The 26,010-nt window shown below is 36.6% G+C and overlaps 1 protein-coding gene and 1 long non-coding RNA gene across 2 annotated transcripts in view; one reads left to right on the forward strand and one right to left on the reverse strand.

Annotated features, from left to right (window-relative positions):
- KLHL2 (kelch like family member 2) overlaps positions 1 to 24,433 on the forward strand; it is a 96,429-nt gene extending 71,996 nt beyond the window's left edge. The window contains exons 6-15 of the mRNA XM_045798697.2: positions 520 to 629; positions 4,658 to 4,774; positions 5,998 to 6,147; positions 11,129 to 11,246; positions 15,930 to 16,127; positions 16,758 to 16,859; positions 18,106 to 18,234; positions 18,844 to 18,984; positions 22,076 to 22,219; positions 23,309 to 24,433. Coding sequence (XP_045654653.1) covers positions 520 to 629; positions 4,658 to 4,774; positions 5,998 to 6,147; positions 11,129 to 11,246; positions 15,930 to 16,127; positions 16,758 to 16,859; positions 18,106 to 18,234; positions 18,844 to 18,984; positions 22,076 to 22,219; positions 23,309 to 23,337 — 1,238 coding nt within the window. The 3' untranslated portion in view covers positions 23,338 to 24,433. The remainder of the gene's footprint in view (positions 1 to 519; positions 630 to 4,657; positions 4,775 to 5,997; positions 6,148 to 11,128; positions 11,247 to 15,929; positions 16,128 to 16,757; positions 16,860 to 18,105; positions 18,235 to 18,843; positions 18,985 to 22,075; positions 22,220 to 23,308) is intronic.
- On the reverse strand, positions 13,013 to 25,710 carry LOC148109092 (uncharacterized). Its single transcript, XR_015726516.1, has 3 exons — positions 25,543 to 25,710; positions 24,969 to 25,063; positions 13,013 to 13,152 (listed from the first exon to the last, which is right to left on the reverse strand). It is a non-coding gene; the product is annotated as an uncharacterized LOC148109092 (long non-coding RNA).
- Positions 25,711 to 26,010: the final 300 nt, after the last annotated feature.

Consider the following 26,010-nt stretch of genomic DNA (forward strand, 5'->3'; position numbering starts at 1 on the left):
TTCTGTTTTTTTAAATGATGGTCATATGTTCAGACTGGCCAGCATTTAAAATTTCTTTGTTTAAAGTTTTCAAATAAAGCAGGTTCCCCTCCTTATTCTATAATGTTTTGGAGGCCTCTAATGTTTTACATAGTACATTCACATGTGCGAATATATTAATACCATGTACTTAATCTGATTTATGTAATCAAAAAGTTTTACAGATTTGAATACCGATAGTCTTATTAGCATATAAGGAATACATGTTTAACTCTGACATACCGCCATGTGAAGCAGAAGTGATTCAGCTGAGTATATGATAAGGCAGCTTTCCTACCTGTGCCTCTACTTTGTTACTCAGGTAGAGAGCACTTCCCCAGGTGAGATTGTTTGGGCTTTGTTCGCTCTTACCTTGAGGAAATGGAGTTGTTTTTCGCATCCTTAGGTTAGATTAAGAAAAGCCTCTTCCTTTTGAAGCAGTTTTGGAGCTGGATAATGGAATATTGGTGTTAATGGATTTTATTTTTAACCTCCAAACAGAGCAGCATTTTGCAGATGTTGTACTTAGTGAAGAATTTCTCAATCTCGGCATTGAACAAGTGTGCAGCTTAATCTCAAGTGACAAACTTACCATTTCCTCAGAAGAGAAGGTAATTAAAATTTTTCTTTTCTAGTATATTGTGATGTAGTACTTTTCCTCTCTTTATTTCACTTTGTTTTGTAACTTTGTAATCCTATATGTGTAGTGACAGCCAGTGGTCTTTGATCTGGAAGTTATTAGAAGCTCAACTAGTTAACTTGTTGTTTGGGCAAATTACTATTTCTTCACTCCATAGGAAGTTCCCTGAATTGCTAGACATTAGAGTTTTGTACTTGACGCCCACCGCAAGAACTGGCACACATTAAACTGTTTGAAACAAGTCCTTTGGGTGCTGGGTTTCTTTCCACAGCTAGATGCTTATAAAAATTGTGATCTAAATGCAGTATTTCTCAAACCAAAGTAATTTCACTGTCATGAGTTGGAAGAAGTTACTAGGGATAACAGAGTAATAGCTTGTTCTAGACTGAACATTCTTGACCCTACCCTTCCTTTAGATTGCTCTCCTGCTATACATACCCCACCCCTCCCAGTGCTTCCCTTCTCCCTTCCAGAGTGCTGTGCAGCTGCTTTGTCTGACTGTAGCCTCCCTCCCTCCGCATTTTGAGTTGCCTTTGTCAGCCACCTGCACCTTTTTTTCCCCCTAGAGAGAGAGAAGGAGAGAGAGCACGAGCAGGAGGGGCAGAGAGAGAGGAGAGAAAATCTCAAGCAGACTCTGTGCTGAGGATGAAGCCTGATGTGGGGCTTGATTTCATAACCCTGAGATCATGACCTGAGCTGAAATCAAGGGTTGACCACTCAACCAACTGAGCCACCCAGGCACCCCTCCCAGCCCCAGCCTTCTCTTCTCCTCTTAGTGGGTTTTATTCTTTGGGTCAGTGTTGTATTCTTTGGGAATCAGGGCACAAAAGCTTGTGAACACACTGAGTTTGGAGAAACGGAAACTTGTTTTTCCTTTGTGTGCTTTTCATTTAAAGTTATATGAAATTTAGCTTTATTCTTCAAAGATACCCATCCTGCCTGGGCATAAAAAGACACATTTACTACTATATTTACCATATGAAAAAGATATGTGAGAAGTGCTTGTTAGATGTGTAATCTTAGCACTTTAGAAATACGGAGAAGAGGAAGACATTACTATTCATATTAACAGACATGTATTGAGTGCCTACTGTGTACCAGATACTGCCACTGTGTCACAGGTACGGAAATATTAACAAAATAGAAATCTTCACTCCATAGCTAGAGGGACAACCAGTGGGGTAAATAAATGATTATGGAATGCTGTAGAGGGTACTGTAGGAGCATTTCATCCTTCCTCGGATGGGGATGGCAGTTCAGCCTGCCTCATATGTAGGAGTATGAGTTTGCTGGGAAAGTCTGGATGGGTGGGAATAGGAAGGGCATTCCAGGTCGAGGTAGAATACATAAACACAAAAAAGGTGTGAAAGAATAATTGCATTAATTTGGTTCTATATGGTTAGAGTTTAGAATATGTTTGGCAGAGTGGGAGGAGGTAAGATGGGAAGATGGCATAAAATACCTTCTCAGCCGTATTAAAGAACCTTGACTTCATCTTTGTGATGAAGAGCCTTTAAAGGGTTTTAAGTGGTAGGAGAATGTCATGATAATACCTACGTAATAGAAGTGTCATGGAAGCTGTTCTGATTTTCTGCTGCTGCATAACAAGCCACCCAAAGTGTAGCGACACAAAACAATAACCATTTTATTATACTCAGAATTCTGTGGGCAGAATTCATTCAGGGCATATTGGGACAGCTTACCTCTGCTCTGTACTGTCTGGGGCTTCCTCTGGCTTGGCTTGAATGTGTGGAGATACCAGCATGATACCAGATGAGTCGTACTGGAGCTTCAGTCCGTCTGCACATGGTGTCGTATGTCTCCAGAATATCCACGGTGGCTCCTTCATTTGCTTGTCTGGCTCTTGGGCTGGGGTTTGGTTAGTATCTCCCTCCACCTCTGTCCTCTTTCCTCTGGCCCCTCCCTGCCCTCCTTCTGTGTGGCTAGTTTGAGTTCCTCATAGCATGGTGATCTCAAGTAATCAGACTTCTTGCATGACATCTTTCTTCCCCCCAGTGAGCATTTCGAGAGACCCAAGTGAAAACTGAAAGGCTTCTTACCACCCAGCTTCAGAGGTCCTGCAGTATTGCTTCTGCTGGTTTTTTTTGTTTTTTGTTTTTTGGTTACACAGGGCCAACTTAGATTCCCTGTGGCAGGTTCCTACATAAGGTGTGGATACTCAGAGATGTGGTTTATTAGAGAACCATTTTGGAGGCCAGCTGTCACAGTGGTCGTGTGCTGAATGAACCAAAAGTGGGGTGAGGGTCAGATAGGAGGATGTTGAAGTCATACCGGTGGGCAATAGGATCTGATGTAGGATGGTTGAAACAGGTGAAGAGAGAGCAGAGCTGAGAAATAGTACATAGAATTGACAGGATTCTCTTTATTTGTAGCACCCAGCACATAGAGGTACTTGATAGGAACTTGTTGACAGAATGAATTAAAGAGGCATGTTAATTATAATGTCAATTATTTTTAGTTTCTTCCTCTATTCCTTCATCAACAGAAGTATTTTTTGTTTCCAATAATCCACACCTATCTTTAGGCATTTTCTATAGCCTTTAAAAATTATTAGATTATATATTCATCAGCCTGGAAGGAAATTATATAGTCAAATACCGTCTTCATATTAGCTTATTAGCTTTTTCACAGGTATATGTTGTTAAGTTGTAATGCCCTTATTATTTCATTTTTTAAGAAAATTTTAAAATATTAGGTTTTAATATATTCCATTATGAGAAAAGAGAGTCCATCTATTTTGCAGACCCTTGATTTAGAAGTGTATGGTTAACATTTATTTGTAAACCTAAAGAAAAAGCCAAAAATAGTTATTTATAGTGGTACATGATTTTCATTCTACAGTGTCACTTTGCTTTATTATTTTGAGTGCTTTGTTCCAAAGAGACTTGAGATTTAAATCTAGGTAAGTAGAACCAAATTCAAATTAGGAAGGTTATCAACAGTAAATTAGATCATGTATCATCAGATTATCACGGCTACCACTTAAGTTCAAGAAGATTAGATAATGTATTTAGAGAAATGCTTACTAAACACCAAATGAAAAATAATACATAAAAGTACTAAAGGTACTTACTAAATTAAAAGTAGAAGTACCATATGATTCAGCAATTCCACTTCTGGGTATATCCAAAGGAAATGAAAACAGAATCTTGAAGAGACATCTACACTGCCATGTGCCTTGGTTTATTGCAGCATTATTCACAATAGCCAAAATTTAGAAACAACCTAGTGTCCATTAGTGGACGAATGGATAAAGAAGATAGCACACACACACACACACACACACACACACACACACACACAGGAATATTATTCGACCATGAGAGGGAGGAAATACTGCCATTTGTGACAACATGTGTGGACCTTGAGGGCTAAGTGAAATAAGTCAGAGAAAGACAAATGCCATATAATATCACTTATATTTGGAATCTAAATAAACTGAACTCATAGAAACAAAGTACAGTAGTGGTCACATGGGGTTGGGATGGGAGAAATGAGGAGATGTTCGTGAAAGGGTACAAACTTCTGGTTATAAGATGAGTAAGTTCTGGGGAATGTAGAGTATGGTGATTATAATTAACAAAACTGTATTATGTACTTGAAAGTGGCTAAGAGAGTAGATCTTAAGTGTTCTCACCACAAAAAAGAAGTGGTAGTTATGTGACATGATGAAGGTATTAGCTAAAGCTGTGATGGTCATTTTGCAATGTATAAATGTATCAAATGAACATCTTAAACTTACACAGTGTTATCTGTCAATTATATGTCAATGAAGCTGGAAGAAAGTAAAGTACTTACTAAATACCAAGTTAAAAGACAGAAATAGCACAGGTCAGGATTTTGAAAAATTTGAGCTATGTATTAAACTTGGAGGTCTTAGCAAGAACTGTGAATACAATGTAATCTCATCATACTTCGTTCAGATGCCTCGGTACATAACTCATTACGTATTTTTCTTTTCCCCATATTTTCTGCCAGGTATTTGAAGCAGTAATAGCTTGGGTAAACCATGACAAGGATGTAAGGCAAGAATTTATGGCTCGGCTGATGGAACATGTGCGGTTACCTTTGCTTCCTCGGGAATATTTAGTTCAGGTAAAAGCATATGCAAAGCACGTGACTACACCTAGCACTTTGCCGCTGGGCTGACAGCATGTAGATCCCTGTTACGCAGTGGTAAGACCTGCAGAGTACAGATCACAGGGCACAGGACGGAGGAGGACAGTAAAGGCACCTGCAGTGCTTGGGAGCTGCTCCTTCTTCAGTTACTCCCCATTCGTAGAAATTTGCTTCCCCCTATGATCGATGTGGGCGAGCAAATACTCGTGCTTATCCAGTAAGTGTTTATGGTCATTTACATGTAAATAAATGCACCTGTGCCTCTGTGTTCCTGCTCTGCATCTTCTTTGCTTATCCTGCTGCTAGCTTCTTCTGGTTGCCCTACAGAAATGCAATTTTGACATTCGACCCAAATACTGTTTAATTCTACTTCATAGTAAAAGAGTGGCATGCATTTGGTTTCTGTCTTTATTTCTAATCTGAAGAGAACCAGGTTATTTGAATTAAGTAGAAATAAACGGATTTTAGGAGTCTGTGAACAATTTTGAATTAATTTTTTTATTATTGGCATCCTACTAGGAACATTTCAACATTTTTATAATTGAAACCATTTAAGGAAGCATTCTTTATTAAAAGATACAATCTGAGCATTTTAGATTTCTTGAAGCCTCATTATTTGTTATGATCTGTATAATCATTGGCTCTCCACTATTCAGAAAATGAGCAGAAAAATCTGTCCTGGGTTTGACATCAGGAATAGTAGGGACAAGATTTATTTGTGGTGTAGGCATGTTGTTATAAAGTATTTTGAATCCCTCTTTTGGCTATTTTATTTGCCTTTTGATATTTGAAAAGTGTCTTTATGAGTATTGCCTACTCCACCCAAATTTTTTTCTTACTCTTTGGCTTGATGTTTAAAGATAAGAGATAGGTGAATATACCCAGAAAAGAAAGAGAGAAATAGGTGAATGTAGTATTATCTAAATATTATTCTATAGCTGGTGTTGAGGTATATAATTTTGATTCCAGTCTTCTCTTTATTACTTACATATGTTTTTCTCTACAGACAAGATACTTGAGCATTTTTTGGCTTCATTTATTTGTCTCGTAGTGATATTTATAAAGTTTCCTTTGTAAGGAAAAGACTAAACCAGAGAGGATAGTTACTACTTTTTCCCCCCTCTTCTTTACTTCTCTTTCTTTGCCAGTTTTATGATGAAATAGTGGTCCCGTCATGGGTATCTTGTTTCTTCTTACAGAGGGTTGAAGAGGAAGCATTGGTCAAGAATAGCAGTGCTTGCAAAGATTACCTCATTGAAGCTATGAAGTATCATTTGCTGCCAACAGAGCAGCGTATATTAATGAAGAGTGTCCGGACCCGACTGAGGACACCTATGAACCTTCCCAAAGTAGGATCTATTGTTCACACTTGTTATTACTTCTTCTGAAAGGCCCATAGTGAGGCTGTTAATATTTTTACTCATCTGAATTTCCATGTGCCTGAGAATTCATTGTAGTGTATATAACTTCTCTACTGGGTTTGTGTGTGGAGGGTGGGGATTGTTTGGTTCATTTAATCTTTGTAAACTGCATAATGTCACTGTTCTGGAACAGAAAGCAACTGGTTTTTGTCCCTTCTGAGTTTTATTCGCTTTAGTTATAGTAGAAAGGAAAATCAGAGTAGGTAGAAAGATTTGTCTGTAAGCTATGTGTTTAGGTAATGACTGAAAACCGAGCAGTGTCACAGAATTACATATTAGAGTTAAGGCTGATGAACAGCTTGTTCGGTCCATTTGCTTCCTCTTCCCTGTGTTATACTGTCTGACGTTTCACTCATGCTTCATCTGTAGCCATTTCAGTGTAGGTCTCCCCTCTGTTGTCCCGGATCGCCATCATATTCTTCTACCTTTATCTTTTTAGTTGAAGCCATTTATGTTTTAAAAACCCCACATTTCTGTCTCTGTTTGCAATTTCTTGTGCTCTTTTTCCATCTTCATGGTACTAGAAAAACACTTTATGCATCATTTTATGTATGGTCTAATCAGAATGATCCATAATATAATGCTTTTATTTATGTATTTGTCATTAGCTCTTGTATGCGTGTGGGGCAATGATGGATTAAGAAATAAGAATTAATCTGTTACCCATTGTTTTCTTACATCATCTTTAGTTACCACTCTATCCTTTCCATTAAATTATGTCTTTTAAATTCTTTCACTTAATGCTTTTACTTAGTGTTTTTTTCAAGTTTTACTTTTGGAGTATACATTTTTAATTTCTTCAAATCTATATTGGTATTGTTTTTATGTTCTGCCCAGTGTTAATACCAGTTCTCAATTTAGAACCAACTGTGTATTTTGCAAGTATGCCGTTTACTCCTTTTTCTAGATCATTAGTAAATATTTTAATTTAGAATGGACCTCAGCACTCTTCCTGGTGACACCTTGCTAGAAATAACCACTCACTATGTTAGTCCATTTGTAGAAAATTTCAGCCCATAGGATTATGTTTATTATCTAAGCCAAAAATAAGTAATTTGGCCTGTAACATCCAGTGAGATTCAGGATCAACTAGATTCAAATTTGGCACGACTTTAAAAAACAAAAACAAAAACATCCCTTTGCGTGTTGAACTCATCATTTTGTCATCTCCTAGAGGTTCTAATGCTTTTCTCAAAATATTCTAAATTTTTACTCAGAATTATTATCTCTTAAAAGGTATTTACAAGGCATTCACTTCCTACCCTGTTTTGAAAATTGGTATTTGCCGTTTTTAAATTTTCTGATCTCTCCTCAGTTCTCCAAGATTTTTCAAAAATAATTGTAAGTGGCTCAGTAAGTACATTAGCTAGTTCCCTTAACACTTTAGTATGCATGCCATCTGGGTCTGCTGATTTTATAAATGTTTACATTTTCCAAATACCCTTTTACCTGCTTTTATAAATAGCCATCTTTATAAGTCCACATCACTTCATATTTGTCCATATTATTTGGTGTCAGTTTTTGTTCTTAAAAAAAAAAGATTTATAAAAAGTGTTCATAATCTTAGCCCATTTAAATTACCATTTCTTTTTATGCTAGTTTTTTCAGCATCCTTCTAAGTAGTTTATCTTTAATACTTTTTTAAACATTCCATATTTGTAAAAGTTCTCTTCTTGTATATTCCGTCTTCTGGCATCTTTAGCTTTGCTGTCTTTAACTATGCTGCAGTGACCTTTAGAGTGAAAACTAACTCTTCCAATTTCTGGAATAAACATGTCACTCTTGGAAACTTTCTGAAGAGTTCTTGGTAAAATCCTATCAAGTATTTTATTTTCTCTTTTGTAGAGTTGTGATCATCTGTTCAGTTATATTGTTTCTGGGCTTTTCTGCTTGTAGCTTTGGAGTGGCCCTTCCAACTCTATACTTCTGGATTTCTCAATTCTTTAGCTTTTATTTTGTGATGGGTATACTATCCGTGAAGGTCATTTATTCTGCTCTCTCAGGTGGCTGGGGAGGAGGGGAGCAGACATGGCAGGTGGCAGTGAGCTCCATGTCGCTTTGACTTTGCATTTGCATGATGCCTTCTCAAAATTTATTTATCTACACATATTTTTGAGAAGATGCTTGTATTGGATGCTCTTTCAGCAACACTGTTTGTCATTTTAGAGTGGTTATATTCAAGATTAATTCTGGGTAGGTAGGTAAAAATGAAGCAAAGATTAATTTCTCATTCTTACATATTTCATAATAATGATGCATTTTATCATGGTAATGATAAGTCAAATCTGACAAAATGTGGTAGTAGTGCTAAGGAAACTTTTGTAATATTCAGTAATATTTCTACCATGACAGTGACTTATAGTACTTTTTATATTAGGCTCTGATTCCGTGGACTCATACAGATTTGTATGAATGATTCTTTTTATATCTCAGACATTAGTTTTTCATCTGCAATAAACAATATTGGGATTGCGTAAGGCACGCTTGGATTTATATATCATAATGAGAAACTGTGTTTGCTACTGTACTTTGTTGCTTTTTCACTTTGGAATCTGTATTTTTACAAACACTATCATATTATTTCTGTGTATGTATTTTTCTCTATTCAGGGTATCTCTTGAGATTTCCAATTGGAAAATTATGAAATTTGATTTTTCAGGAGGCATTTTCTAACTAATATTTAATAGGTGAAGAAAACAAAAAAAATGAAGTTTAATCCACATTTTAGGATGGTTGCTTGAATTTGTTTAACTCCTTACCCCTTGCCTTCCTTAAATATGTCACATTTAACTTTTCCACGCAAAAAAATGTTCCCAGTTTTCTATTCTCTTACATTAGCATAATTAGTTTGGTGTTTTTCAAATGAGATCAGATGCCTGTTACAAATAACTTGGGGTGTCAGAGTCATGGTCACTTCTCTTGATGGTTAGTAGCACAGTGGTTTTTAATGCAGTCTCTTGATCTCATACAAACATCCCTGCTCTCTTGTGTTCCCATTATCCATTCTTTGTCCCTGTTCCGATTCCTGGAACAGTCCCAAATCCTCACCTCATTCTCCTGTTCTTGGGTGAGTACAGGACAGATAATACTGCTGTTCTCTGTATTCAGTAGTGCATTTTCCCTTCCATCTTCATTGTGATGTGCAGAAGGGAACTACTGCACGGAAAGCATGAGATTCAAAGTTTGAGAATCATGAAATCTAATAAACCAGATTGTTTCTCAAGGATTCGAAAAGTATTCCCTTCGGAGATTTGTACTTTAAGTGATATTCAGAGATTTTAACCAAGCCTCTTTTAACTATTGTCTGTCAGGCAGGGTTTAGAAGTTTAAATGCTAATCAGTCTTACAGAAATAGCTGGATATGGTGTTGATCTTTCTGTCTATTCTACCTTGCCTTTCTTCTCCCCCCTCTTTCCCCCTTGGGTGAAAGTGGGGAGAGTATTGCAGATTTTCTTAATTCTTCCTTTTACGTATTTGCATCAACATTAGAATGACACATCTGAAAAAAAATCATGTAATTGGTCTGTGCTCAGTCTTCTTTTTTAAGACCTATAAAATTCCTTCTACTCTCCAGTTAATAAATTACTAAAAGAGGCTTCTTTTTGGAAACTTGGGATGTACTCTGATTCAGGAATCATGTTTTCTCTGTACCCATCTTTCTGTAGTTCTAAGTACAGGTAGGTCATTGCTTCGTTAAGGTTGCAGACCTCCCCTTTTTGTATGTATGAGTCGTTCCATCTTCTTTTGTTTTGATTTTTTATTTCCTTTGAACATCTGTTTTCTCCTGTCATCACATCATCTTTCCCCCAAGGTCCTTGCCATTCTTTGAAGTTTTCCATAGGTGATATCATTAACTTTTATGTTCTTCCAATTTGATGGCTGTGTTTTCAGTGTCGCCAAAGAATGCCCCTTTGTACTCAGTAAAAGACAAACCCAGTGACAGCTAAATTCCATCTGTCTCTCAAGGTTCCACCCCCTCCAGGAAGCTTTCACTAAATTATGGCAACATTCCATTTTCTGATCAGCATTAGCGATTAATGTCTATACTAATCATATACCTTTTTGGTCATACATAATTGTATATTGTTCTTGAATTACTTCATGGGTCTTGTCTCCTTAGTGAGATCTATAAGCTCTTGGGAGGTAGAGACCATGTCTTATATTTCTTATGTGTATGACACCTAGCACAGTTCTGGACAAATACAGATGATAGGCATTTAGTAAATAGTTGGATTGAGTTGAATTGAAGAAATTTCTAGACCTTATTTATTCTTAGCACTAGCCTATTGTACATTCATTCATTATGATTTCTAGTTACCTCCATTATCTGTCCTTTAGGTTGGTATATTTGTGTGGCATCAAAGGAGGTCTCTACTTGAGATCTAGGAATGTGTGCTCTCTTGTGAACTCCAATTCAATTACTTCCCCTTTTTCAATAGTTTTTTTTTTCTCCTTTTTCCATGTTTCTTTTAATACCTTACTGTCCTTTTCATTTCACCTACCCACTAACATAAATTTCTTTTCTCCTGGATTGTGGAGACCTAATCCCTGGTCATTACAAAGCCAGGGTCTAGTTTATAGCAAGCCCTATGACCTATTGCAGCCTTGCCAGTGCTGACTGCCTGCTGTTTTTTGGCTTTAATACTGCTTTTGCTTGAAGGATCAGAAACTTATTCTAGTTTCTGAAATCCTTATTTTTGACTAAATGTGCTAGATAATAGAATTGTAGTTCTAACATGTGCCCCCTTTGTTGATGTTTATTAAATGTTGATTAGGTGGTTGTTTTTCCCCAGCTCACCCTACCATCTTCATCCTAACACTCTCTACATCAGTGTCTTTGTAAGACATTTTAAATCCCTCCATATGCAATAGTTGTTTTATTCATCTGCTTACATTTCTGCCCTTCCAGTTGATGGTGGTAGTTGGGGGCCAAGCACCAAAGGCTATCCGAAGTGTGGAATGCTATGATTTTAAAGAAGAGCGATGGCACCAAGTAGCAGAATTACCTTCCAGGAGATGCAGGGCAGGTAAGCATGATGCGTTATGGTCATTTCTCTTTGCTGAGTCATTGGGAACTTCCCTTTCAGGTCTCATTTTATTAATTAGAAGAATCTTTACTAGAAAAGCTTTGATTAAAATAGATGTGTCATTAATGCCCCAAGACATTGTTGGGGATAGCCACTCGGTCTTCATCTTTACCTATCTTTCTGATTCTCTAGTATAAGGTGGCATAGCTAGCAACTTGCTGGATATTTTCCTGGTTACCTTTACTGAAATGCTGAGAAATAATTCTTTAGGTTGGGACCCTTCATTCTAAGAGATTCCTGACTTTGCTGTAATCCAGTTAGTTGCCTTCCTCCAGGCACGCATTTTATAAACACTTACTGAAATTGACCTTATTTAGCCAAAACTGCAAGCAGAAAGACAGTTGTAAACCCTGAGGGTTCTTCCTGGGACTCAAAGTTGGGTCCATAATTCATAGCTCATAGCAAAATGGAAGGTAGTACTTCAGCAGTGTTACTTTGGTGATTGTTACATATCAGCAGAGTTACCTCATTCTTTAAGAGTTGTTTAATATTTGGGGGGGGTCTGGATGTAGTATAGTTTTTGCTAATTTTTAATTGAACATTACAATTGTTTTTAATCTTACGTTAAAAACAGTGCTACAGTGAATCCCTTACACATACGTCATTAGGTACATGTGCCGACATATTTTAGTGGGGTGAAACTCTAGAACTTAGTTACTGATTCAAAGGGTATCCTAAGAGGAAACACCAATTATTACTACCACAAATAGTAAAATATGAAGGTGCCCATTTCCCTACATTCCCAACAACACCTTGTGATTAAATGTTTTGAGTTTTGCCGCTCTGGTAGGTGGAAAGTGTTATCTCATCCTACCTTGTACTCCTTTAATATGAGGAAAGTTCATTGTTTTTCTAATTGTCAGTTTAAGATTTTTGCCATTATTTATTATTTTATTGGTTTGTTGACAGATACATGGTAAGGAAAGTATCATTTTTGTCTGTCATGTGGTGTGAATATTTATTTGTATTAATCTTTTCTTTTTTGATTTTACTTGTGTTATTTTCACCATGTAAAATTTTTGCCATTTTATGAAGTCCTGTATATCAGAGTTTTGCCTTTGGATTTAAGGATTTGTTTATTCTGTAGAAAAGCCTTACTCAAAACTATTTGTGTGTGTGTGTATGTGTGTGTGTGTGTATGTGTGTGTACATACATGTTTTTTATTTTTTTAAGTTAAAAAATTATTTATTTTTAAACTTTTTATGTTGAAATAATTTTACAGTTAAAGAAGAGTTGCAAAGATACACAAAGTGTTTTGATAGTCATTCCTTAATATTAATATCTTACACAACTGTGATACAGTTTTCAAAACTAAGAAATTAGCATCGGTACATTACTAATAACTAAAATACAGACTTCATGTTTTATGAGTTTTTTCATTAATGTCCTTATTCTGTTTCAGAATCCCATAGTGCATTTAATTGTTGTATTTTCTTAGTCTCTTCTGATCTGTGATAGCTCTGTAATCTTTTTTTTTTTAAAGATTTTATTTATTTATTTATTTGTCAGAGAGAGAGAGAGCACACACGCACAACCAGGGGAGAGGCAGAGGGAGAAGCAGGCTCCCTGCTGAGCAGGGAGCCCGATGCAGGACTCGATCCCAGGACCCTAGGATCATGACCTGAGCCGAAGGCAGATGCTTAACCGACTGAGCTACCCAGGCCTCCCAGCTCCATTGTCTTTCCTTGTCTTTCGTGCCCTTGATTCTTTGGTCAGGTGTTCTGAAGAATGACTCTCAGTTTCGGGTTTGATGTTTTCTCATGATTAGATGGAGGTTATCATGATTATTTCTGGTGATGTTAACCTCAGTCACTTGGTTAAGGTGGTGTCTGCTAGGTTTCTCTCCTAAAACAAAATTGTATTTTTAAAATACGAATTTTTCTAGTATCTGCAGAGTTTTAATTTTTAATTTTTATATTCACATCAAAAACATCTAGACTTTATTTTGATATAAGAAGTAAGATGTGGAATTTGTTTTTTTAATGATACCCAGTTGTCCGAAGATTTTTTATTGGCTAATCCAGCTATTTCCATTCATTTGAAATGCTGCCTTTTCCTTAGAAGCGAAATCAGATGAGAAAGGGGTTCCAGGCAAGAAGCCTGTGGTAGGGAAGAAAGGAAGGAAGGCTGTTGGTGTGAAGAAGCAGAAGAAACCTGTGCTGGGGAAAAAGGCCGCAGCTACCAAGAAACCAGCAGCTGACAAGAAGCCTGCAGAAAAGAAGCCCACCGTGGAGAAGCCTGCTGCCTAAAAATTTATGTTTATTCTATGAAAGTCAAATCATTTTGGACAGCTTCTTTGAATAAAGACCTGATCAAAGACAGAAGAAAAAAATGCTACCTTTATCATATACTAAGTTTCTACATTTACTTGGTTTTATTCTAAATATTCTGTTCCATTGACTCATCTTGTCTATTTATGCATCAAAACAGAGCAGTTATCATTATAATTACTGTGCTTTATAATTTAAGATATGATGGGACTAGTTACATGACTGCTGATAGGACTTGCATCGTCTTCAGTAGATTTTTAACATTTTCTTTGTATAGTTCTGTATGTTTTTTGGCAAGTTTATTCTTAGGTATCTCATTGTTACTGTTGGAGTCTTCCATGATATTTATAACTGGTTTCTTACTTCATATCTGATTCCTGATTCAGTTTCCTTTTTATTGCACCATAACTCATTCGACTGGGTCCATCCCGAAGTGTACTGTTCATGTGTAAATTTTACCTTCATTGTGCCCTGGTGAAAGCACAATGTGTCTCCCCACCCACTTGAGATGAGAGTTGGTGCCCTTTAACTGTTCTGGCCAAATTACTCAAACTTCTGGGTGCTTCCCTGTAACTTTGGGGAGTATCAGTTCTTTTAGTTCACCCTCTGTTCCACCCAGAGTGTTTGGACTCATGTATTGTTTTCTTCCTTGTCACCTGAAATACCCTAGCACTTGGTAAGCATACTGTGTATCTCTGAGAGATGATAGATTTTTGTTCATAGAGAAAATGAACATTGCAATGGCCCAAATCCCCACAGTGAACATTCCCCAGTGTTCCTTATGATTTGGGATATAGGACATTTTCATGCTGAAACGTACTGCCTGCTATGTTCACTGCTCCCTGGCCACCCAGGCCCTCCCAGGAGATCTACCACATTTTCACTTTCAAGGGCACTCAGGAAATTCAGGGGTTATTCTCATCATTCATTAGTTCTCTGCCTACCTAAGTTGCCTGTTGCCCACAGCTCTTCTCAAAGCTCTTTCCAGATTTACTGGAAAGTAGCTGGAGTATTCATTTCCTCATTGAACCAGGGACTGAAAAGTCATTCCTTTCCCTGACAGAAAGCAGCCAACACAGGCAGTTTCATTTGAACTGTAAAGAGTCTTCGTGCCATAGGAAGGACTGCACATCCATACATATTTTGGGAGCTGGGGGATAAAGCACCAGAGGGAAAGACAGTCGGGGGTCGTGGTATATGCCTTGCTTGACGACATCTTATGAAGCATTGAACACTTGGGACTGGTGATTCCTGATCTTCCGACTGGATTCAGAGAACTGTGAGGCACAGTGCCTGCCCCCAAGCTGACTCGTGACATAAGAACTACAGAATTGAAGAACAATAACACTTTGAACGGTGTAAAGTGTTGATAATGCAGACTGTGCAAGATTTACTAACCTCAAATGCACTATCTAGGTATTATTTGCTCTGGGGGAAGGGGTTCAGGAGCTAGAGGTAATCCCTTCAGGCTAAAGTGGCTGGTGGAATGCCTCATAGAGAATGTGGAACTTTCACTGGGACTTGAAACTTGAAGCGGAGTGGATGGTGAGAGGGGCTTCTCAGATCAGGACAACCGTAGGAAGAAGTTTAAAAAGTGAAAAGGTGATTAAACCCAGAGGCTAGCAATTTGGCTTCTCCATCCAGGGATTCCATAACCTCTCATTTGCCCAGGGTCAGCAAACTTCTTAAAGGACCAGAGAGTAAGTATTTTAGGCTTTGTGGGTTATGCGGTCTCTGTCACAACTCAGGTACCACTCCAGTGCGATCCAGTCACAGGCACTACATAAATGAATGAGTGGGGCTGTGTTCTGGTAAGACTTTATTTATGGCTGCAGAAATTTGAGTTTCGTGTATTCTGTGTCACAAAATATTTTTCTTTTGGTGGTGTTTTCAACCATTAAAAAATTTAAAAACCATTCCTAGCTCATAGGTTCTACAAAAAATAATCACAACCCCTGATTTAGCTAACATGATAAACCAGGAGTACATTATGCAAATTGAGTATAAACATATAGAGTAGAAGATCAAAAATGGAAAGCTGTGGGAGCTGTATACAGGTTTAAGTAGTTGGCAAATATTGCCTCAGTATTTAAGTCTGTAAATAAATATTTGAAAAAGCCAAGAGTCAAAATAATACCTCAGCCCACAGCATTGCATTTTTTAATAATCTGAGAAAGGAGGACAATTTAGTGGTTAGATATTCTTGCTAGTGAATAGAGTTCTGTTCAGTCAGCATTCTCCTAAGAGCAACTTATATTCTGACAACAGTTGTGGACTTCCTGGAACTCAGCCTTTAGATAGTGTGGAAGTCTGGTTGCATATCCATCATTAACTGCTGGATTTCTTTTGCAGGGATGGTCTACATGGCCGGGCTCGTTTTTGCTGTCGGTGGCTTTAATGGCTCCTTGAGAGTCCGCACTGTAGATTCCTACGACCCCGTGAAAGATCAGTGGACCAGCGTTGCTAACATGAGGGACCGTAGAAGCACTTTGGGGGCCGCTGTATTGAATGGGTTGTTATATGCCGTGGGAGGCTTTGATGGCAGTACAGGTAACTTCCTTTTGGTCTTTTCTGTGTTGCATTAGAATTAACATAGCAGTCATGTTTAGGGAACAAATTGTGGCAAAATTAGGAGACGTTTGAGTGTTTTAACAGGTATTATAAAGATAAGCTTAAAAACTCCATCAAGAGTTCTTTTAAGGGGCGCCTTGGTGGCTCAGTCAGTTAAGCCTCTGCCTTCGGCTCAGGTCATGATCCCGGGATCGAGCCCCACATTAGGCTCCCTGTTCAGTGGGGACTCTGCTTCTCCCTCTGCCACTGTGTGCTCAGTCTTTCTCTCTCTCAAGTAAATAAATAAAATTTAAAAAACAGAGTTTTTTAAATAGTGGAAGAGTACTAAGTATACTTAGTATATAAATTTTCTTTATGCATCACTGTCACTCCTCTTACCACGTTTAAAAAGCTAAGAAGTGTCAGTAGCTTGGGTAGGAGCCCAGCAGAAAAGGGGCTAGTCCTGTGTATCATGTAATTGATACATTTGCATTCCACCATTTTCCTCTTTTAATTTAGTCCAATTTAACACACCTGAAGTACTTTTCCCTAATAATATATGTAAAGGAACAGTTACTTCACCTTTTTTTTTTTAGAGGAGGAAATGAAGAGCATTGTGCTTTATTACAGGTTTATCATCTGTGGAAGCATATAATATAAAGTCTAATGAGTGGTTTCACGTGGCTCCAATGAACACAAGGAGGAGCAGCGTGGGTGTCGGTGTTGTCGGAGGTGGGTGCTGACAGTTGTTTCAGGTGAACGTTTCCAGGCACGTAAGGCTTGATTGCTAGGAGTGAACTTAGGTTATTGGAATAATCTGAACACCAGTTTTCTAAATGGGCAAGCAAACGATCATTTAAAAAAGGAAAGGCAGAGCCACTGTAAAATTTTAGAATTTTTTGAAAATTAGCTTGGGTATATAAACTAACCTGTGGAAGCCCTCATTCTCCCCCTTCTCCTCTCCCTCTGTCCTCTTCTTCACCCCTTTCTGGTTTTTCTCTCTCTCTGTTTGTAACCTATATAAAACTGCTAACTGATCTTAATGCAGTTGTTTAGGGAACAAATCAGATGACATGCACAAAATTTTCTTTCTGGAGAAAGGCTGTTTCACATTTAAGAGGATGGGTTGCCACAATTATTTATTTATATCCTGCCTTGTCCACCAAAAGAGCTTAATTTGAAAGGCTCTAACTATTATTTTTTGGTGTGATTTTTCTTTTTCTGCTTGGGCAGATTTGTGGGTTCTCACCCCCTCCCCACTTTGGGTATAATTCTTTTGTCTTAAAACAGGTTTATTGCGATATAATTCACATATCATACAATTCACCTATTTAAAATGTACAATTCAGTGTGCACACATCACCACAATTCATTTTAGAACATTTTTATTCCCCCAAGAAGTAGCCCCACTCCCCTTAGCTGTCAGCCCCATCCCCCCGACCTCAGCAGCCACTAATCTACTTCGTCTCTATATAACTTTCCCAATTTTGGACATTTCATATTAATGAAATAATACAGTATGTGATCTTTTATGGCTGGCTTCTTTGATTTAAAATAATGTTTTCGGGGTTCATCTGTGTTGTAGCATTTACTAGTACCTCATTTCTTTTTATCACCAAATAACATTCCACTGTATACTGGTACTAATTCTTGATTTAACTTTTTTCCCATTTTACTAAGATTACCAAGATATTTAATTGTTTCCCACGATGGTGTTCACTTACTGAATAATGTTATCCAAAAATGCGATGAATGTACTTTGTTCTGTTATTCAGATTTATTGATGACAATGTTAAACTAATATCATCAGATATACTCTGCAGTGGTTTGGTAACTCCTTCGATCACCATTAGGCAAGATCTTGATAGTTTATAAAAATCAGTAATAAAAGGGAAACTGCTACTGTGGAGGAAAATACTTTATGCCTTGAAAAAATAGCTTTTCATGAATTCGGCTTTCTTTGTGATTCCATGTTTAGGCTTGCTCTATGCTGTAGGGGGGTATGATGGAGCTTCACGTCAATGTCTTAGCACAGTAGAATGCTATAATGCTACAACAAATGAGTGGACCTATATAGCAGAAATGAGCACCAGACGCAGCGGAGCCGGTATGTAGGAAACTCATTTAGATTAAAGCACAAAAAAACTATGGAAAAGAATTAAACAAGTGAAATGATTCACTGGCTTCTTTGTATTACCAGAAAATATATTATGTAAACTGATTTTAATGACACTGTTAAATGTCTTTTGAATTATGCAGGTAGTGGTAGATAGCTATATTTAAATATCACTTTGTAAAATTCCTAAGTGCTATATTAAAGGCTTCTTGTATCACTTAATTATTTGTATTGTTTGGCATCCTTTTAGTTTTTGTTCTTAGTTCTTATTGAACTTAATAATCAAGTCTCTTCATATCCATTTTCTTAAAAGTTTTGTGCTTTAATACTGGTTTGCTTTTACCATGAAAGTTGGTTTCAAAAGCATTATGTTAAAGGACTTCCCTCTCTGTGTTTCACCCTCATATTATTTTTATTCTATTTGACATGCCTTTTTTTAGAAGAATAGTTCTTGAGATTCTCATTTGTCAAATCTATTCATTTCCATTTCTTGTGTGCTTTAATATTGACTTTTACAAGTCATTTGAATAAACTCTAATATGTTACAAAAATTTCTTTTCTCTTTTACTCTACTATAGTTTGGTTCTTTGTGTTTTATAGGTGTTGGTGTGTTAAACAACTTACTGTATGCTGTTGGGGGTCATGATGGTCCTTTAGTCCGAAAAAGTGTTGAAGTGTATGATCCCACGACCAATACATGGAGACAGGTTGCAGATATGAACATGTGCAGAAGAAATGCAGGTATCTGTCTAGCTTACGGTTATGGAATTTATATTGATTTGTATTCAGAGTTTCACTAGTATTGCTGTATATTTTCATTCTTCTTTTACTGATTTTGGTTTTCTAATGGATAGCTCTTTAAAGACAGAAACTTATGTGGTAATCCTATATAGTGAATGCCTAGCTTAGTAGCTACTTTTTGGTGATGATGTAGACTAAATTGGAAGAAGAGCCCTCTATATTTGATGCTTAAATTCATTCATTCTTACCACAGATATTTTTGAGTACATACCATGTACTGGAGTTCCCAGTCCTTAGGGAATTTAGTCTGGTTGAGTAAAATTTATACTAGGTTAAAAGCTAGTTGTTTATCTGAATCTGAAGCTTGAAGAAGCTAACCGTAATTTAATATAGTTCATGATTTCTAAAATTGGGGAAGCTAAACAATATCAACAATAAGTAATATTTTTTAAAGATTTATTTATTTTAGAGAGAGAGAGAGAGCATAAGCAGAGGGAAGGGCAGAGGGAGAGGGAGAGAAATCCTCAAGCAGACTCCCCACTGAGCATGGAGTCTGATGTAGGGCTCGATCCCAGAACCCTGAGATCATGACCTGAGCCGAAATGAAGAGGTGGATACTTCATTGACTGAGCCACGCAGTCCCCTACAACAGCAAGTAATTTTAAGAAAGCTGAGGTCTTCAAGGTTAGGGAACTAACTACATAAAAAGAAGACCCATGGAAGGGAAGTAAAAATGGAAAACAGATTCAGGATAGCTAGTCTTTTCAGGAAATGCTAGTTGTCTTTGAAATGCCATTATCGGGGTGCCTGGATGGCGCAGTCGTTAAGTGTCTGCCTTCGGCTCAGGGTGTGATCCCAGCGTTCTGGGATCGAGCCCCACATCAGGCTCTTACACTAGGAGGCTGCTTCTTCCTCTCCCACTCCCCCTGCTTGTGTTCCCTCTCTCGCTGGCTGTCTCTGTCAAATAAATAAAATCTTTAAAAAATAATAATAATAAAAATAAATAAATAAATAAAATGCCATTATCTTCATGCCATTTCCCATAGTCCAAAATAAGTTCCTCATGATTCTCAAACTCATTGTACTGTATACCACTGGATGATTTTGCAAGATGCACCCTCCATCCCCGCAAAAATGCTCTTCTTAATTTCTCTTTATTTTTAAAAAATTTCTAATTAAGTCGATGTGATTATGAGGGGAGACTAAGTATGTGGGACTGCAAGGACTTTTTCCTTCATCCAGTCAACTGTATTTGGTGAGGTACTAAAAATCTCTTGGCTGTAGATAGTCCAGAACCGTGGTACCCACAAATCTGGGCCCTAAGAAGAATAAGTGTTTGATCCCAATACATATTAGGTTAGAAAAGCCACAGTAATATGTGCATGTGCCTTGCTGGATTAGGACATTTATTTGCCTTTTGAGCTTTCATTATTTTCCTAAACACTGGAATAATCTGATTTTCCCCCCTCTACATATGTTTTATTGCTTTCAAATCAAAATTAGCTCATTTCTTCTAGCTAGAAGAATAAGGCAGTAATTGGTATATGTAGAACTATCATCTTGCTCTTGCTTTTTAAGCAGTTGAACTACATTAGAATGATACGAGTTTGCTTCTTGTGAAGAGATTAGAAGAGTAGCACAACTGAGTTTGAGTAGAGAAGATCTATTTCATTTGTACAGAAGATACTATTGCTGGGGCACCTGGGTGGCTCAGTTAAGCATCTGCCTTTGGCACAGGTCATGATCTCAGGGTCCTGGGATTGAGCCCCACGTTGAGCCCCACATCGGGGCTCCCTGCTCAGCAGGGACCTGTTTCTCTCTCTCCCTCTGCCACTCCCCCTGCTTGTGCTCTCTCGCTCTCTCTTAAATAAATAAATAAAATCTTAAAAAAAAAAAAAAAGATACTATTGGTAGTGCACTTTTAAATGTTGTATAGAGATTTGGACTCATTACTTTGTTATGTTAAAAATCTACAAGCATCTGTTAATTATGTTAGCAAAACCATCTACAAAACTACAGAAACCAGTGTGTGGGCACCATCCTTCTGGATGTGTTGATGCTCTCTGGTACCAGTTAGCTCTGAACCTTATTTGAAATTATTTAAAATATGCTTTTAAAGTATATATTAAAATAAAGAGCTTTTACAAGTTTATTTTTTAACTCCGTTTTCTTTGTAAAAATTCATATTTAGAAAACAGTTGCATAAGTATGCAAAAAAGTATGCAAGAGGGATCCTTGTTTATTGCAACATCATTGATAAGAGCAAAAAAACTGAAAAGAACTTAATATCTATCAGCAAAAGACAATTACATTATGGTATTATGGATGGAATACTATGCAGCCATTAAACATTATGTAGATCTGTATTTATTTAACCTAGGGAAATGTCTAATATGTTGTTTGGGAGTGGGTAATAAAGTAGTGTGTGTAGTATAAGCAACTTTAAGATTAAAAAAAGAAGTATCTGAGTATATATGCATGGTTAAGAGTCAGCAAGAGTATCGATCAGAATTTCAGTGGTCATTATTCTAATTCGTACAGAATTAGAGGTGATCTTTTTTTATATATACTTTTCTAGATATTTTGAATTTTTGCAAAAAAAATGAGTTATTCTAGTAATAATGAACTAAACAATACTTTTCTCTCCTTTTACAGGAGATAAAATAGTTAACCATTCAGTATCATTTCAGAATTCAGAATCATTTTTACCTTCTATCAATTCATATTTTTTCTTTAGGATTTTCTAAGAAGCTAACTTTGGGAGAGTTAACTAAACTTTTTGACCTTTAATTTTTTTTTAAACAAAGTAAGAATTAAAATAGTTTCTGATCTATAAAGTAAGGTTATTATGAAGATAATTGAAACAATACCTGTATAAAACAACTACTGCATAAATGGAACGAGGAGGAGCTTGGAAGTGCTATTAGACTGTCAAATATAAAGGGAATTGTTCTCATGTTCACCATGTTCTCTTCTTGCCCCTTTTCAAGGAAATTAGTGTCTGGATCACCTCACGAAATACATATAGGGATATTTATATTTAACCAAATTTTTAAAATAATTGTTTTCTCTCTGCATAATTTTTCTAAAGGAGTTTGTGCAGTTAATGGTCTGTTATATGTAGTTGGCGGGGATGATGGTTCCTGTAACTTGGCATCTGTAGAATATTATAATCCAACGACTGATAAATGGACAGTTGTGTCATCTTGTATGAGCACAGGGAGAAGTTACGCAGGTAATAATTGTCTAATTTTCTTAGTCTTCTGTTAGATGAAAAAAATTACGTCATCATGATTTTTATATTAAGAATGTTCTAAGGAGAATTTTCTCAATTAATATTGGATGTATATATTCTAAAATAAAGCATTGGTATTGTTTTGTCATTCTACAGTCATTTGAATTCAAAATCCCAAACCTTTCTAGTGCAGAATCATATAATAAAATTAAATATGGCTAAAATCTGTATGTAGTAGAGTGGAGTTCACTCTGTGGCAAGGCTTTCATTACTCAGATATCCAAGAAAATGACTACTGCAGCATCCCTCCTGGCAGGGTGCCATGTGATAGTATGGTATGAAATTGTGGAATAATTTTTCTTACTTAGGCATAGCACTGGGTGAATTATAAAATACCATTTTTTGGTCCATTCTCTTTGTAAGAGAAATAGTAGTAATCTTTAATGAATATAATGGTGAGTCTTTAAAGTTGTATGCTGCATATTATTCTGATGATAGATACGTATGCATATTGTTTTGAATTCTAATATTCGTTCTAAATATTGACCCAGTAGTGGAGAGAAAAGAGTTTATACAAATTAGCCGTATTAGCTATATACAGTAGGCTCCCAGAATAACATGGCTCAAAATTAGGTGAAATTTCTAATAGCTTTTTATTGAGCTATAACTGACATAGAATCGTGTATATTTAAAGTGTACAGTTTTATTAGTTTTGACATATGTATATACCCATGCACCCACCATCACAATCAAGATAATGAAAATATCCATCACCCCCCAAAGTTTCTTGTGTCCCTTTGAGTATTAGGTGGATTTTGATATTTCGTAAGTAAAATTATTTTCCCTTAATTATAACCAGAAAGAGCAAAAGAATAGTTCTGGATTAAGTAATCTGATGTAGTTCTGGTCCATAACTAAGCAGAGATTTCACTGTCATCTAGATTAAAATGATAGTAGTATTCAGGTTGAAGAAAGAACCCTTGAAACTCCATGTTTCCTTCAGTCCCTGTTTCAGTAATAGAGAATTCACTCTTTTCTCAGAGGTACAAAATGCTGCCTGTGACTTGTTTTCCTTCTTTCTTTGCTCAGGGGTCACAGTTATTGATAAACCATTATGAGCCGGAAGGATCTTTTTGGCCTATTTATACACGAAAAGCAGGCTTCACCAAGTATTTCTGAAGCGACTCAGAGTCTAGCACTTCTCCACTTGTGGCTGCTCTTTAAGTCTCAGCAGAAGATCAGATCGGCTGCCTTAATAGGCCTCAGATACTGAAGATTATTTTTGGTAGAAGCACTGCATAGGCTTTTTCTGCAATGAGCAGCAGCTGACTGAATTTTAATAAGAAACCGGGACTACAGTACTTATTCTGTAGTCTTTAGACAACAGTTGCTTTCTTAAAGACTAGTTCTTACCAACCTCGAATGACTACGGATTATTTTGTGAAGGACGATAAAGTAATGTGTGTTCTTGTAAAATTAAATTTTATCTTTATTCCTTCTCCTGAAAATCTGTATACACAGGAACTGAAAATCTTTGAACAGGTATTAAAATCTGTGTAAGTATACAAACTAGCTGAGGGATAAAACTGTTTGCTTTTATAAAATATCTTTGATTACATGAGTATAATAAATTGTGTGCATATAAATGTGTGTCTATATGCTTTCCTTTAAATATGTTTGAAAAGATGTTTGAAACTTGATTATACTATTTATAATTGGCACAGTACTTTGAATTATGCCAGTACTACATTGTAAAACAGAGTTGTATTTTTTGATATTTAACAATGCTTAACACTTTAAAATGCCACTTCTGAGGAATGAACATGGTGTAACACACTTGAATATGTGTGATGCCAAACTTTTTTAAATAAAATATAAATTATGCTTATTTATTATTTTCTTTAGTTTAATCTCGGTCATGTTTTGGTGTGTATTTTTTATTTTTTTCTTAAAGTAACACTCTGGCATGAACATTACTGCAGGTTTTTGATGAATATAATGAATGTATGGAATTCAACTGAATTGCATGGTCTTAAGAATTTTTTCTGTGTGTATAAATTTAGCTGCTATTAACAGAAGAGAGAACTTTCTGTGAGTAGCCATATGTGTTGATCAAATACAGTTTTTCTGAGATCTTCAATTAATCTCACTTTAAAATGACCAAAACATGTCTTTCTTGAATATCTTTGAATAAAAGTTTGTATATTATTTGTTTCACATTGTCCTTGATTTTTATCTTATTTAGTTTCATATTAAGAAAGTTGCCTGTTTTGTTTTTCTGTTCTTTTTTAAAATTTGCGTTTTCTAACTTCACAAATCAGTATTTTTTACTTGTTGCCAGAGGAACCTAAAAGGCAAGTCTGTTACCAGTAACTGAAGTCATTGAAAACTGTGATCCAAGAAAAAGTTATCTTAACCATCAGGGAAAAGTCTCCCAAGTATTGTTGAAATTTCAAGTTTTTATATTCCTCTGTCCCCAATACGAGCACAAGATGACAATAAAACAAATAGCAAAGGGATATGGTGGCTATGCCTCAGAAGAGGAATTTAAAAGGTTAGCATGAACAGAAGTTTAGCAAGAACAGTAGATAATCAAGAGCAAGAATTACACCTATGATAAAATTTGCATTTAGTTTAATACAGAGTACTGAAATTTAAACATAGAACCATATTTAATACTTATTTGAACTTTTAATTATAAATGGAAATATAAGGAATTTAATCAGAAAAAGAAAAAGCCTCTGCTTACCTTATGAAACAATGAATTTCTGCGTTAGTGTGGCTCCAAGCACATCCACTGTCAACAAACATGGTGAAGATGTAATGAGCTTGGAGCGCTATTAGCTGTGTCGGTGGCATCAAAGGAAAATGTGTGTCATTATCTTTCCCAATCACTTCCAAACACTACTATTCTATGAAACCTCTGAATTATCAATTAAAGATTTATCTAAAAAATAAATTTTTAAGCTTTTCTTGAAATGCAATCTATTAAGGTAACAAAGTCTTAGATACTTAGCATGTCAAGTACCTCTTTGTCTTTACTTCCTTTGAAGGTTTAATAGCTGACTATAAAGTAGTTTGCCAAAGTTTGTCAGGTAGATTCATAACTATGTCTTCAGAGGCTTTGGATATACCCTGCTCCCCCATACCCCTCTGTCTTTCCAGTTGGCCCCCTTTAAAAAAGACATACAAAAGCATTCCTGGCTTGCTCTATTATTATCTGACAAAGAGAGCTCAGAAGTTAAGGCAAGAGAGATGTTTTAGAAATCCTGCCAAAGGAACAGCACCAGGTTTGAGCAGAGTTCAAGGCTAGATTTGGGTACCTGCATTGTGAAGCAACTCTGCTGCCTGCTTTGCTTGGATCTGTGCCTTGTTGGCTAAAAGCACTGGTGGCTATGGTTAAGGTAGATGATGTGTATACAGCTAGGAGACTTTGACTTCTCTTCCTTTTCCTTGTGGACTCTGGCATATGATTCCTGGTTTTTATTATCATCCCTTATAGCATGAGGACCTAGGTATTTATAAGCTCAGCTGCTGATGGGTTATGAAAGTTCGCTTTTAATAGCTACAAGGACAGCATAATATTACACAGTGATGTGCTAAACAAGCCTGCCTCTTGTTTCAGTTTGATCTTGAGCAAACTGCCTCCTACTGACTTGTATGGCAGCCAGTGCCTCATTTTGGAGAGGAGGTTACATGGGAGAGTGGAATCACACTTTTGAGTCAAGACTCTGGGGTTCCAGCCCTGGTTTAATGACTCCAAGAAAAAAAGCTGTGTGTGTATTGGAAAA

This window comes from Ursus americanus, chromosome 13 (assembly GCF_024610735.1).
Source record: "Ursus americanus isolate L20-20 chromosome 13, mUrsAme1.1.p, whole genome shotgun sequence".
Taxonomy (NCBI): domain Eukaryota; kingdom Metazoa; phylum Chordata; class Mammalia; order Carnivora; family Ursidae; genus Ursus; species Ursus americanus.